Raw genomic sequence first — 16,213 nt, 5'->3', positions numbered from 1 at the left:
GCACAAGCAATTAGGCAGGGCTGTGGAGTGGAGTAAAGAAGTCATTGTGAGCTTCTTCCGTAAGGAGATGGCTTACCACTCCCTGCTTTAGGAGTGGGGGCACTTTATTGCTTAGATCTCTGACTACCCTGTGACTGTAGTCTGGGTGGTCTGTTTCCCCTGGGTCTGGTTTGAGAAGGCCTGGAGGGGGCTGGAAAGGACCAGTGTTTGGAAGGGCAATGCCTACTGAATCTAGGGGGTTGCACTTGTAAGAATTCTTTAACAGTCTGCATACACTTAGCTTTTTCTTCCATCTTTTTAAGAACTGCTTTGGTGCCAAACAAACTGTCCTTGTTCAAAGGAGCATCTAGTAACTTTGATTTGACATGATCTGGCAAGGTCTGCTCCTTGAGCCAAGCATGTTTTCTCAGTACAGATCCAGTGACTGCTGCCCGGCAAGATGCTTCTAGGGTGTCAAAGCCAGAATGCAAAGTATGCTTACTGACTTGGCTTGCAGAGTGCATAAGCTTCTGCAAATCTGTATTTTCTGCACAGTGTGTAAAGGTTGCCACTTTTTGTTTAATAAGTTCCATTATATGTTGGTACTTCAGCATGTGAAGCTGACAATTCAATGTACTAATAGCAAGAGTTGCAGAGGAATATACCTTCTTACCCCATCTGTCCAAAGCTCTGGAATCCCTGTCTGAAGGGGTGGGATTCTTGCCTATAGTAGCCTTGATACCTTTAGCCCCCTCAGAAATGATCTATGGGTCAGCAGTAGGATTCTTGAAAATAATTTTGTGAGTGTGAGGTACTCTGTAGTACCTGTCTGGTTTCCTAGGGGCAGGAGGTAAAGTTTCCGGAGTAAGACTGGATTCCATAAAAACATCATCAACAACATCCAGGACAGGGGGCATTGCTAAAGGCCTGTGCTGAGGCAACTCTAGGAATTCTCCGTGACTCTTTTTGGACTGAGGATAGTCTTGGTATTCCCAGTGGAAATGCTCTCTTAAGGTATACAAGGTTTCAACAAAAGAAAAATCCTCTGGAGGAGAGGCAGAGGGAATGGATTCCACTGCATCTGAATCCTCATAAGCAGATAAGAGCATGTTTTCATAATCGGAAATCTCAACGTCATCGGATTCCTGGTCTGTAGAAGCTATAGGGGACTGGTCTCTTTCTCTTAGCAGGGGAAGGCTGACTTCCCCTAATCAGTGTAATAAGGTCTTCTGCCATTCTAAGCATTTGTTTTTGTGGCATGGGAGCAGGTGCATGCGCTTTGGGTCATCGGATTTCTAGGCATAGTGCATACTCTGGGCCTAAGAAACTCGGTAGTTTTAAAAAAGAAGTCATCATTTGAGTCGAAGTTTGACTCAATGAGGAGAGGGTAGCAGTCTTACCTTCAGAGTCAGAAAGGTCTGGCAAAACCTCCCCAAGTTGAGACAAGGGCCAAAACATACCTTGTCACATGGGTTTGATAATTTATGGCCTACAAGACCAGAGTGGTGGAAGTGTAAATCGTTTTTCCCCGCCTCTCCATAGCCCAACTGTCTTTATCAGGAAGAAGAAGTTTGGAAGTGGGTAACAGCTTGAATGGCTTGTCTGCAGAAATGCAAACCACAGCATCTAAAGGAGGACACTTGTAGAGGTACTTAAAGACCCCAAACAGCTTATAAACTTGGCCAGGCTTTTTAGGGGCCAGAGGATGTTAATCAGGAGCCAAATGTATCTAACAAGGCATGCAACACAATGGGGGACAGCATAAGGTTTAGGAGACTCTCTCTATAACAGCTCATAATACCTCTTTTGAATATCAGAGACTTGTGAGCAATCATAATTAAAATGCTCCATCATGCAAACTACTGTATCCCCACAGGACAACTCTTTAAAGGAAGAATCACGGCTTGGCATAAAGTGCATTATTAGTGTCAGACTATGCAATCAGTGTTATGAAAACTAATCTTAAATAAGTTACACACTACAAATGTCTCCTACAATCAATGGTAGGAGTAAAGTTACTTTACTTTTAAGTCATTTTATCATGTGTTCTTCTATAATAATTACTCAAGAAAAAAACAACATCTGTATCCACACTGGTCAAAATCACAGTTTAATTTTCTATAAAATTATTCTTTCTTTGGGCTTAATTAGGAAATTCCAGCATTACAGAATACTGTGTACAGTAATGAAGATGTTAGTGTACCACTCTCTCAAACATAGGTAAATAATGGCCTACATTTCCCAATGAAATCACAGCTGATGTTTTACAGAATACTCCCCACTGTTTTATCAGCCAATTTCTAGCACTTTGTTCTTAAGCTGTAATAAGGACTTTTTGTTCCACTCATACATAGCAAATGGCCGTTTCCTACCGCTAACTTCGGATGGCCTCAGGATGCATTATCAGTCAATTCCCAGTGCTAATTTTATTGTTGAAATACAAAAATAAACCCTTTCCCTACTAGTCTGTACTGAATATGCTGTTTTTTCCAGTGAAATTAACCTCTGATATGCTACTATTATGTCCCCAGTGTCTTATCAGGCAATTCTCAATACTGGTAACTTTTCCCAATATGAATCCTCGTCACACAAACAAACACACACCAAATATTTTCATCTTCAGTGAAATCAGCCTTTGATATTTTACTGTCTATCCCAAAATTTCTTATGAGGCCATTTCTACTACCATATGGTCAAATATGGAAGGAGCAGTTGACATACTCAAATAAAATATACACTGCTTCTCCAAAAATGAAAAAAAAAGAAGTGTTTGATTTGCGTTATTTCTCTGGTATTGCTCCGATCTCATGTATTACTTAAATGAGCAGATTATAATTGCAGTCAGCAGTTTATGTTGTGAAAACTTGCCACAAAACTACCTACATAATACATATTTATACATACCCCACGCACACTTGTATGTATGTATCAATATACACACACACACACGTGTGTGTGTGTGTGTGTGTGTGTGTGTATATATATATATATATATATATATATATATATATATATATAGGTTTACTATTAAAATCTCAAAAGTGAAAAAAAAGGTACTTATGAGCGCCGAAAGTACACATCACCTAATGGCCTTAATGTCAAAAAACAGCTGTTAATGCCAAAAATGTCGAACACGACATTTTCAGCACTTAACAGCAATCCCACCCTTCCCGTAACTCCCTAACTAGGAAACCTAACATCCCGTTTATGAAGGGGGGGCAAGCCCCCCCTGCACCCCCCACACACCCCTAACTATATATTCCAACTTCAAGATCGCACTACAGTGAGGAAAGGGATGTATTTCCCTTACCACACTGTACTGCAATCCCTGTACATAATCGAACATTATATTTGCGAATGCATAGACCATTCGCAAATATTCCGTCAATTACGTGGCTGGCACACATATGAACTATTCGAACATCTGTAGTTCAAATAGTTCATAGGCGTGCAATACTACGCCGACTTTTTAATAGTAAACTATATATATATATATATATATATATATATATATATATATATATATATATATATATATACCTATATACACACACACACACACACACACACACACACACACACACACACACACACGTGTTCTCTTATTTTAGACAACTGTAACTAATGTTGACATCCATTTTTCAACAAAATAGATAGTCAACAGCAGTGCAAGACTGCTACAGTACCATTCCTGGGGAATATCCTCTTTCCCCATGGTGCTGCAAAATCTCAGATTTAGAATACATAAGTAACAGGGTTGTAAGGGGTGCAGGGAGCTTGACCCCCCCCCCCCCCCACTGACAAAAAGGTTGCTTTAAGGTTGCATGCACAAGGCTTATTTCTCTAAGATTGCACATTATGCTTGCAATGCTCCCCTCTCCCAAATTATTTTTAGTTGATGTTATTCATGTTGACATTTTGGTATTTTAACTTATACCCATACGTTTTATCCACACATATATTTACACATGCATACACACACACAAACATGTACATATAAGAAGTGCACTGTGTACATGTGTAATGTGTTGGATGTGTGAATAAATGTGCATGTGAGCAATGGTTGGTATGCACTGCACAAAATAACAGTACAGTGAAGTTTAGCTTTGTCTCAGCAAGACGTAAAATCTAAAGTAAACTTCTGCAGACAAACTCTGTGTACAGAACTATTTTAACTTACATTTATGTTGAATTCTTGTGGAGACTGGAATTGGCAGCCACAAACGGAAAGCAAGGATTTAATTTCCTACAGTGAAAACAAAATAATAAACAATAGTTCAACACATGTATTTTAGCCAAACTACCACAAAATCATTTATTTTTTACCCCCTCAATTTGTTAGCCAAGTAAGTAGACTTATCACAGAACTTTTCAGACATGATCTAGGCCAAAGACCGTATACAATTTGTATTTAGTAGCACACGAGACAGAATAAACATACTAAATCTATTACAATATATTAAAGATAATGTACAGATGTGTTAAAAAATCATTTTTTCAGTGAGAAGTTCAGACTACATTTAAGATGGACCACTTCAGTGTGTTAAGAGTCAACACGAGAAAGAAAGATACCATACAACCCAAGGTACAAATAATTACCTCAGAAGTATATCAAACTGTGCTACTCATGGAATGCATGACTTTTTATACTTACTTCTGCATAATGTGGTATACAGTAGCACGAAGCAAGCCATCTGTATCCTGCTCAGTTAGGCTGTGCATGTTCAAATGTACATGTGTGTGTATGCTGCTTCTTAATGGTTCTCTCTCGCCTTCTTTCTTAACATATTCATGGTGTTTATCACCAATAAAGGTCAGTACTCAGCAGTGAAAAAGTACAGTTGTGTACACTTACCATAAATGTAGATGTTCAAGTGTATTCACTATTGCAGTCATCACATTTGGGTTATCCCTGCCAGGATAGCCCTCAGGCAGCCGGAATACCAGAGGCTTAGTATTTCTGTGTTGGTTGCTGTCACTCAGGACTGACGGCAGGTCGTCAGTAGTATAAAGTAAGGCAGCCGACGCCATTACATTAGTTTTTCTTGCCCTAACTGTCAGGAGCCCCCAATTGGGAGCCAAGTTATGGTGGAAGAACCCCACCAGTTGAAAATAAATACTAAAATGTTCCTTGTAAGGAGAGAGAGAGAAAGAAGAGGGGGGTGGAGGGAAACAAGGACTGCAACAGTGAATACACTCGAACATCTACATTTATGGTACGTGTACACAACTGTACTATGTTCTTCATGTTTCACTGTTGCAGTCATCACATTTGAGTTGATTCCCAAAGCTAAGGAAATGGGTGGAGGCAGTCAAGGAAACCAGGGGCTGGCTAGAATGCCCTGCAAGATTGCAGAGGCAAACCTTGCCCTGGATTTGGAGAAGAGAAGCAGGTAGTAATGTTTGGTAAAAGTGTGAACAGATGTCCAGGTGGCAGCCTCCAGGATGTCCCTGGTGGGGACTCCTCTGAGAAAAGCTGCAGAGGTGGAGGCTGCTCTGGTGGAGTGAGCCCTGACCCCCTTGGGGGGAGGCTTCCCGTGTTATTTGTAGCAGAAATGGATGCAGTGTGCTATCTATTTGAAAATGGTTTGTTTGGAGATGGCTTTGCCTTCTGCCCTTGTAGCAAAACTAACCAGCAATTGATCAGACTTTCTGAAGGATTTTAGTACTGTATAGATAGAATCGGAGCTGTCTGCGCACATTGAGAGAATGCAGGATCCTTTCCCCCTTGTTCTGGGGATTAGGAAAAAAGGTGTGCAAATGAATGGATTGGTTGAGAGCCACACTGGACACCACCTTGGGCATGAAGGATGGGTTAGTCCTGAAGGATACTCTGTCAGCATGGAAAATGATGAAGGGTCCCACAGCCATGATTGCTTGCAGCATGGAAACTCTTCTGGCTGAAGTGATGGCCAGAAAGAAAGCTGTCTTTCAGGAGAGAAATTTTAGCTCTGCATAAGAACCTGGTTCGAAGGGGGAGGGGGCAGGATCAGCTTTTCCAACATAAAGGTAAGGTCCCAAGCTGAGGTTGGTGCTCTTCTGGGTGGCCTCAAGTTGCTAGCCCCTCTTAGGAACTGTTTGATCAAGGGGTGTGAGAAAAGGGGCTGCTTGGTGGGAAAATGAACAGAGATGGCAGAGGCATGAATTTTAATAGAGGAAAAAGAGAGGAGTAGGTCATCTAAGTAATCCAGGATGAGAGGGAGGGAGGGCTGTGCCGTATTGGCTCCCTTAGCCTGAATCCAGGTGCAGAACCTTTTCCATTTGCCAGCATAAGACTTCCTAGTGCTAGGGCATCTGGCCTCATGTACAACATCTAGAACCTGTTTACTGAGGTTGGCAGATTGATCAGGGGTTAGGGAATAAGCCAAGCTGCCAAATTGAGTGTCTGCAATTGGGGATGCATGAATTCCCCTTCTCTCTGGATCAGGAGGTTTGGAATCTGAGGAAGATGCCATGGTGGCAGTGGGGACAGGCTTCACAGCAAGGGGTACCAGTGCTGGCGAGGCCAGTCTTGAGCTATAGCAATTGTCCTTGGTTTTTCCTCCTTTATTTTGAGCAGTACCCTGGGGATGAGAGGTAGTGGAGGAAAGGCACAGACTGACAGATTGACCCAGGGGAAGGACAACGCATCCACTTTCAAAGCCATGTAGTTATGCTCCCTGGTGCAGAATTTGCTGAGCTGACGGTTGGTGTGGGAGGCAAAGAGGGTGAGCTTTGGGGTGCCCCATTTCTGAGTTATTAGGGTGAAGGTTCTTCTGTTGAGCTGCCCTCTCGTGTGGGTATAGACGATTTCTGCTTAATTGGTCTGCCAGAGAGTTTTGAGAACCTGGTAGGAATTGCACTAACAGGTGGAGTTGCATAGCAAAGGCTGTGTGCCAAAGGGTCATGTCCAGCCTGCATAAAGGGTAGGAGTGAGTCCCTCCCTGCTTGTTGATATACCACATTACAGTGGTGCTGTCTGTTTTGATCAGGAGAGCCCCTGGGGAGAGAAGGGGTTTGAAAGCTATCAAGGCATGCTGGACAGCCATCATCTCTTTTTGCTTGATGGGCAGAGGAATTTGCTGTGGACTCCATTGGCCCTGTATGCACCTGCCGTCCAGGTGTGCACCCTAGGCATAGTCTGATTCATCTGTGGTGAGGGTCTGGGTGGCCACGGTGGTGAGAAAGGTAGTCCTTTGTTGCTGGAGAATGCTGTTGCCCACCAAAGAAAATCTTTTCTGAGGCAAGGAATTATAGGTCTAAGAGTCTCTGGGTCTTGAGAGTGTTGACACCAAAGGCTTTTTAGGTACCACTGAAGTTTCCTCATATGCAGTCTGGCATATGCAAGATGCCATGAACCCAGAGCTTGCAGGATCTTCCTTGCAAATAGCTGGAGTCTGGTGGCTAGTTAAGAAAAGTAGGATGTCAGGAAAATTTGCTTTTCTGGAGTAAGGAATGACATTTGGGATGCTGGGTCCAGGCTTGCTCACAGGAAAATAATCCTTTGGGTGGGCACCTGTTTGGATTTCTTTGCATTGACTGTGTACCCTAGGGAGGTAAGTAGGGACTTTACAAAGGCCAGGTGCTTGAGCAGCTTTTCCTGGCTATCTGCCTGAATTAGGCAGTCGCCTAAATATGGGTAAATCTGGATATTCCTTTGTCTGCAAAAAGCAATGGCCGAAGCCAGACATTTTGTGAAAACTTTGGGAGCAGTAGATAAGCCAAAGGGAAGCGCAGAGAACTGAAAATGCTGCGATCCTGGCCTGAAACTGAGATATTTCCTGCATGATTCCCTGATAGGAATGTGGAGGTAGGCCTCTTTTAGATCTAGGGTGGCTAGCCAAGCATCCTTGGAGAGTACAGGTAGAAACTTCTGCAGGGTGAGCATTTTGAATTTTGGGATCACCAGGAAGGTGTTTAGAATGGACAGATCGAGGATGGGGCACCAGGTGTCTAGAGTAGAAATCTTCACCTCTCTGCTCTGCAGAAACATGGTCTACTGGCCTCATAGACAGCAGGCTAAGGACTTGCTTTTGTGCATCTGCCCAATGGTTTGGAGATAGATCTGGGAACCCTTTTGGGGTAGGGAGGGTGTGGAAAGAAAATTTGTACACCTGGAACACTATGTTGAGAACCCAGCAGCCACTGGTAATGGTGGCCTAGGTGCTTGCGTGATTTTCCTCCTAGGGGTAAGTGAAGGTGGGGCAGGGAGAGGGGTGGGGTAGGTGAGTCATTGTGAGTTCTTACCATAAGAGGGTGGATTAGAACTCCCTGGTTTTGAAGTGGAGATAGTCCACTGCTTAGATCTCTGCATTCCCTGTAGCTACTTTCTGGGGGGTCTGGTTCCCCGAGGTCTGGGCTGGACTGGTTTAGTGGGAGCAGCAAAGGACCAGTGCTCGGTGGGACAAAGCCTGCTGAACCTGGGTGGCTGGACCTGTAAGAAATCCTTAACTGTCTGCATAGATTTTGTTTTTTCTTCCATCTTTTTAAAGACCTCTTCTGCCTTAGTGCCAAATAAGTTGTCTTTGTGCAAGGGGGCATCCAACAATTTAGATTTGACATGGTCTGGCAAGGGCTGTTCCTTAAGTCATACATGACTTCTAATGACAGATCCGGTGACTACTGCCTTGCAAGAAGCTTCTAGGGTGTGAAAACCACAGTGCAAGGTATGTTTAGTTACTTGATTGCAGAATGCATTAACTCTTGTAACTCTTTAGATTCTGCACAAGCAGGATAGGAAGATATTTTTTGTTTGAGGAGTTCCAGGGTATGTTGCTGAAATTTTAGCATATGGAACTGACAGCAAGAGTGGCTGAGGTGTATACATTTTTACCCCGTCTGTCTAGTGCTCGGGAATCCCTATCTGAGGGGGTGGGATTCTTAGCAGAGGTTGCTTTAATCCCTTTAGGCCCTTGAGAAATTACCTCAGGGTCAGCAGTAGGATTTTTAAAAAGAAATTTGTGTGAGTCAGGGACTCTATAGTACCTGTCTGGTTTTCTGTGTGCAGGAGGGAGGGTGTCAGGAGTCAAGCTGGATTCCAGGAAAACATCCTCCACAACATCCTGGACTGAAGGTATGGCCAAGGATCTGTACTGTGGAAGATCTAAGAATTACCTGAGTCTCTTTTTAGACTGAGGGTAGTCCTGACTCTCCTATTGGAAATGCTCCATTAAGGTATGAAGGGTTTACCAAAAGGAAAAATCCTCTGTGGGGAGAAACATAAGTAGAGAGGGGTTGCATGTCTTCATACTCAGATGCATCAGAATCATCTGACACTTGTTCAGACATAACTACAGGGGACAGATCTCTTTTCCTTTTGGAAGGGGTAGCGTGGCTTCCCCTCATCAGCATGATAAGGTCTTCCGCCATTTTAAGCATTTAAGACTGAGGCAAGGAAGCAGGTGCTTGAGACTGGGTTGTCGGTTTCTTGGGTGTGGCTTGTACCCTGGGCCTAAGAAACTTGGTCATTTTTGAAAGAACAGTAGTCACAAAAGAAGATTTCAGTTTGTGTCAAGAATCGGTAGTGCAAAGGACTTCCTTGGAAGCAAGTGTCTGCTCAGCGGCTCTGGACCCATCCAAGGTAGAGATGACCGCAGGATCCTTAGTCGAAGAAGAGTTTTGCAGCATACCGGACTCCAAAAAGGTCTCGGTAATGGCCTGCAAATCCACAGAAGCGGGCATCAGGGGCTGTGAAAGCGCCTCACTGAGGACCGGAGAACTGATGACTAGCTTAACGGAAGCTTCCTTGGTAGGTTTGGACCTGTGCGGACTGTCTCTGTCTTTATCTTTTTCAGAAGATCTGCTGTTGGATGGCTTACCAAAGCCATACTGGAGTTCAAGGACTGTAAGCGAAAATATCTAGCTACAATAAGAGCCCAACGATGGACGTTGTGGTCTGGGCCTAAACGACGCAGTAAGAATGAAAGTCTCGGTGTGGTATTTGCTTTCCACAGGCGAGACAGTTGTTAACTTTTTCTGACATCGATTAGTGCAAGAAAAAAAGATCCCCAATGGGGTACTTAGCTTTACAAGACTTCAGCTTCAAATCGAGAGACGAAACTCAGGTAGCGGCCGACCGGCACTCGTGCAAACTGCTTCTGCTTCGGGCTCCATGGCAAGAAAGACTGATGTAATGGCGTCGGCCACCTTACGTTATACTACTGATGACCTGACGTCAGTTCTGAAGTGACAGCAACCGATGCAGAAATACTAAGCCTCTGGTATTCGGGCCGGCCAAAGGCTACCCTATCCTGGCAGGGATAACCCAAATGTGATGACTGCAATAGTGAAACACGAAGAACAACTGTCTGTACTCACTGATGCTATCTACCAACATTAGAAGGAAATAACCCACACTGATGTTGTTTGACGTTTTAACTGAAAAAACTATCCATTCCTTGACCATCAGCTTCTGACATGCTTGTTGTTATGAAATAATATATACAATGAATATGCACCAAATTTATATCACTTATCTGTAAGGACAACAGACTACTGGAAAATAAAAACTCTTCTTGAATAACAGAATCCAGTACATCAGTTCTCTCTCTTACCCTAAACACATTAAAAAAAAACAGTACACTTAAGGGAAAAAGAAAGAAGAAAGTTTTATTGGCAAATTTTTAATTTGAAATCAATTGATTAATTCACTAATTCATTCACTCCCAAATTCCTCCCTCGCTCTGCCTTCCAGCCAGTATTTGCACACACCTACCCTACTCCTCCCCATCTACATCTGCCCTAAAACTATCATAAGGACCTAATCAACCGTGGCACCATCTTTAAACTCCTGGTTCTTCTCGTGGCTGCTGTGCGTCCTGCCTCATCATCCCATACTCTGTGAGTACGTATCTGTTTAACATGGTTTTGCTGAATTATTGTTTGTACCTTAACCTGTTGAGACCTATTCTAGTTCAGTCTGTAGTATAACTCATACCCTGATTTTGAGGTATATATTCCCAGACAGTACTCGTATAGAATGTCTTCATGGAATGACTAACAGAGCATAAATGTACCCCTGTTGCGTAATGTGATATTTTGTATGTTTCCTTTGATACTGTGCTATGAAACCTGCATTTCATTGCATTTCTCTAGGGTACCTGAGGTGTTTATCTTGTTGTTTATGGCTCCTATATATTTGTTGCCATAATCCTGGCTTGGGTATGCTTCCTGTAGTTTGTACTTCAGATGATTATCTTGCTGAATGTGCTCATGAAAAAGTGTGACTCTTAAACCTGCATAAGTGTTGTAATTCCTACAGTTCATTTATAGCGACTTATTTTGAAGCAGTAGCCTCCTGGGTTTTACACTTGTGTTTTTTCTTTTATTAAAGACATTGCTCCCTTACTCTGCCGCACAACGCGGCATACGCACCTACCACTACTGTTTCTCTCCTTAAATGCTTTATTTTTCTTTTTATTAAAGACATTACTCCCTAACTCTGTCGCACAAAGTGGCACATGCAGCTACCACTACTGGTTCTCTCCCTAAACACCCAACCAGCAACAACAAGTAGTTGTATTGCAGCTCTGCACATTGTTTATTTCAGTATATTGTGCGTTTCACTACTTTAAAAGGTGCATGCGATCTTCTATCGCAAACCACTATCACGTGGTTGCCCACCAAACATATAATCAGTGTTGTTCCCATCCTGCTCTCATGTTTACCTGCTCCAAAGCGAGTAACGAGCAAGATAGTCCCCATTAAACCATATCAACAACTCGTTTGCCTATAAACTGTTACATGCTTATCACTTTATTGGCAATTTAAATATTTTTCCGGCTGCCCGGATATTACTTCATTCAAACCACATATTACTTCATTGAAGCTGACTCAGCCCAGCATTGTGAATGTAGTCTGCTAAATAGTCTGACCAACTTTATAAGGGTAAACTGCTCATATGAATGCAACCTGTCCATAGAAACGCATCATATCTCTCAGCCAGTTGTTACATTTAAACCCATACCAGGTTCTGTACATTTTAAACAACATTATGCAGCTTAAGATTCACAACTAGATTTGTCATAATAAAACTAAAGGCTGTTCCTGTATTTTTTTTACGTTTTCACAGCAATGCTGTCTAACTGAAACTGTAACTGTGATATTTGCTTTTCATCATACTCTCCTGCCTATCCTAAACAGATAATTCACCAGTGTTATTTGCTTGTTTTTATTTTTTTCTTTGTATTGTACTGCTGCTTTACCTGTTAATTGTACCATACTCTCTACTGTTGCTTAACCCATATAACTCTTACTAATTTACCTCAACTTATAAATCTCTCCCCTAATATTTTGTTTCTCCGGCTCACCAGCCTCCCACTGCCAAATTGTTTTGCTTACCAGCCCTGCCCTCCTGGACATCCAAGACTAATCCCGGATACCAGGCACACCCAGTGTGTCTCTCTCCCATATAAGGAAAGTCTACCTCCTTCCAGAAGGGAATTCCAAGGATTAAAATAAAGTATGTTAATAGATGCACTATCTTCATTACTTAAATGTGATTAAGCTCCACCACTTGTCAAGTACTAGTATAGGATCACGACCAGAATAGCCAGCAGCCATACCCCTTGCATTGGGATCCCCCCACCTGCCTTTATCTTATCTATACAATTCCTATTGTTTGAGCTTCTCTTTGCCTTCTATTGATAATTCTACATTCTCAAATATAACACTCTATCCCCCCCACACCTGCCTTATCTTGCTCTCCCACTTCTTATTCCTCTGAATTTCTCTCTGCCTCTTACCTTTCCACCTCCTACACTGGTTCCACTTACTACAATTATAAGACTGTCCACTATATGGCAGTCTTTATCCTTCCATAACCTCTCTACTCTCTCTCTTCTTCACTCACTGTACTCATAAAAGCTAGATTCCCTGCTCTCTCCATTACAATCCCTTTGGTATCAGTCCCTACCTGTCCCCTGGATTTCTCTCATACCCCCTCCCCTATGCCTTTATTCTAAGTATCCCTCTACCCACTGCTTACCTTCCTCCATACTCACCTTCCACTCCACTGATTGTTTTTCTCACTGGCCTGCTTTTTCTCCTTCCTTGGTCTACCCGCTCCGTTTGCCTTGCGGGCTCACTCCGCTCCCCTACCCTACCCCCAAATCCCACCCACCCCAGCAGCCCTACATTTATATCTACCTAACCACACCCACCATATCCAACAGCCACTCCAAACAAGGCAATTCCATTCAACCACTCCAACTTAACATCCACACCACCACCTAGTCCCCCCTTCTTTACTTCTCTTTGAAACAATCCACCCCTGCAAACCTTCAACATCACAAACTACTTTTCTTACAAACCAAACACCTTTCAATACATAAACTACCTCCAGCTTAAACTCACTGTACCTTCACATAAACCAGAACAATGCCCCTAAAAAGTAAAACCATACTAACACAAGCATTACTGCTATCAACCTTACTTTTATTAAACTATCTGACTGAAACAAAATATATCAACCACTCTCCTTAAAAATATATCAACCACTCTCCCCAATTCCATACTACTATATCATCCAACATAAATGTTACAAACAACTCCATCCGCATATGCCCTTGTCTCTTCCACTTCAACTCCACGATGCTCTTCCCCTATAATGTCCTGACTATAAATAAGACGCCAAACTACTCTACTCAAATTCCATCTAAACTCACCTGTTTCACCTCTTTCATTTTCTATAAACTACTAGGTGACTCTCTCTCACAACATTATATCTCAATCCTTCTCTCAGGTGACATACACCCAAATCCTGGTCTCCTTTCCTCTCCTGACTTATCCTCCAAACCCCATCCCCCTCCTGCAACTACTAAATCTCTTACATTCTCTGCCCTTAATACTCAAAGCCTCTGTAATAAAATACCAAACCTTCATGGCTGGTTACTACACAATCAGCCAGACATTCTCTCCATCTCTGAAACCTGGCTCAAGCCTCAAATAAAAGACTCAGAACTGCTACTCCCCAACTATCGGATACTGAGAAAAAACAGAACAAAAAAAAGGGGGTGGTGTCGCACTCCTATACTCTGCTTCCCTCCTAGTCACCCCCTATACCAAACCCTTCCCTAATTTCAATAAAGCAAAAGCTATCCAGCCCTACTCTACTTAAACAAACATAAACATATATTTGTCCTCTCCCTCTATATCCCCTCGGTGACAATATCTCAGTTCTAGAAGACATTCTCTCCTGGGTCTCCACTAACATCACCCAAGAAACCATTACACTGGATGATTTTAACATAGACTGGGCCATAATTATATCTCCTACTAATTCCCATAATATTAATCTATATAAGTTCACACAGTTAATCAATACTACCACCAGACCCTCAAAAAATTCCACTACCGGAAGTATCATAGACTGGATTCTAGTATCCCATCCCCAAAACATCTCTGACACTGGTATCCTTTCAGACCCTCTAGCTGACCATTTCCCCACTTTCACCCACCGTCTCCCCTCCTCTGTGCAGCATACCCACACCTTGACTACCTCCCGCTCCTTAAAAAACTTCAATCCAGAAACTTTCACTAACATACTGAAACACACCAACTGGAACCCACTAAAAACCCTTCCCCTAGACAATGTTCTATCCTACTGTAACAATACTTTCATAAACCTACTCAACTCCTTAGCCCCACAAATAACTAAGCGGACTAAAAATAACCCAGTACCTTGGTTAACTAAAAAAACACTAGCTACCATGCGACTCCATAACAAGAACTGGGCACTATACCAAAAAAATAAAACTAACACCACCCTCACTGAATATAAAAGACTACGAAACAAGGTTAGAAAACGTATTGCTTCAGACCGGAAGGCATATTTCATTACCCTCCAAAACAAACATACTACTAATCCCAAACATTTCTGGAATGGAATCTCAGCCCTCCTCAACCCAGATAAAGCTGGGAACCCTAGTCCTGAACTAGACGCATCTGACACAGACTTAGCAACCAAATTCAACTCCTTTTTCATAGACTCTATTAGTAAACTAACATCAACCTTCACCAATAACTTAGGCACTCACCCTCAGCCGACACCTATTCCTCCCTCCCTAAACACCTCATACCCCCAGCTCCACCTTTCTCTATCAATCCCATCTCCATATCAACTATAAAAAAACTTCTCCTACAATTAAACCCGACTCAAATGCTCCTGATGAAATCCCCTCCTATTTCTTAAAAGTAGATTCTGAAGAAATAGGCCTCCCCATCAGAGTACACATTAATAATTCTATCTTAGAAGGCCAAGTCCCCCAAATATGGAAGAAAGCCTTTATTATCCCTCTTCATCAAGGTGGCAACAATTATGACCTAACTAATTTCCACCCTACTGCAATTCTGTCCCCATTTCTAAACTAATTGAAAAGTGTGTCCACCAGCAACTACTACCCTATCTCATTAATCACCAACTTCTAACACCAACACAACATGGTTTTCGTCCTGGCCATAGTACCTCTACTGCCCTCCTCTCCTTCCTTGAGTCAGTAAATAAAGCCAGTGATTCTGGCCACTTCGTACCCACTCTCCTCCTAGACCTCTCTAAGGCATTTTACACCATTTTCTACAACCTGCTCTATACCAAACTCACTAAACTAAACTTGTCTCCTTCCACTACCCAGTGGTTCTCAAGCTATCTTACCCACAGGCAGCAAGCAGTCAAATGGAGCAAGGCTTCCTCTCCATTCCTCAATACACCACAGGTGTCCCCCAGGGCCCGATTCTAGGTCCCCTATTATTTAATATTTTCATAAATGATTTTCACCATGCCATCCCAGACTCCACCCTCATTCAATACGCTGATGATTCTACTATAATCTGTTCCTCCCCCTCTATCACCACTCTTAACCACCTTACACAAGCAGCTTTCTCCTCTACTGAACAGTGGATGCTTGATAACCATCTGGCCCTGAATGCTACAAAAACAAACTTATGCTATTCTACCCCTCTAAAAACTCTCTCTTAGATAAAAAATACCTTCACAATAACCAGCAAAAACAATACTTCCCTAGAAATAGTCTCCAACACAAAATTATTAGGAATAATCATAGATAATCAACTGAAATCTGATAAGCATCTTCAAGCCAATATCAACAAAACCCATAAAAAGCTAGGTATGCTCTACCAGCATAGTCACTTCATCTCTTCCTCTACTAGAGTCACACTAGCTAATACTTACCTGATCCCATCTCTACTTTATGGTGCAACTATCCTTTCCAACCTGCAATCCTCCATTAAAGCAAAACTC

General features: G+C 42.5%; 1 protein-coding gene across 1 annotated transcript in view; it reads right to left on the bottom strand.

The window, feature by feature from the left end:
• The window catches only part of TRMT11 (tRNA methyltransferase 11 homolog), a 587,167-nt gene that overhangs the window by 444,061 nt on the left and 126,893 nt on the right, over positions 1-16,213 (bottom strand). The window contains exon 2 of the mRNA XM_044063974.1: positions 4,160-4,225. Coding sequence (XP_043919909.1) covers positions 4,160-4,225 — 66 coding nt within the window. The remainder of the gene's footprint in view (positions 1-4,159; positions 4,226-16,213) is intronic.

The sequence above is a fragment of the Protopterus annectens genome, chromosome 1.part0 (genome assembly GCF_019279795.1).
Source record: "Protopterus annectens isolate FY-2018-M chromosome 1.part0, PAN1.0, whole genome shotgun sequence".
In the NCBI taxonomy this organism is placed as follows: Eukaryota; Metazoa; Chordata; order Ceratodontiformes; family Protopteridae; genus Protopterus; species Protopterus annectens.
This window is presented reverse-complemented; position numbering and strand designations above follow the sequence as displayed.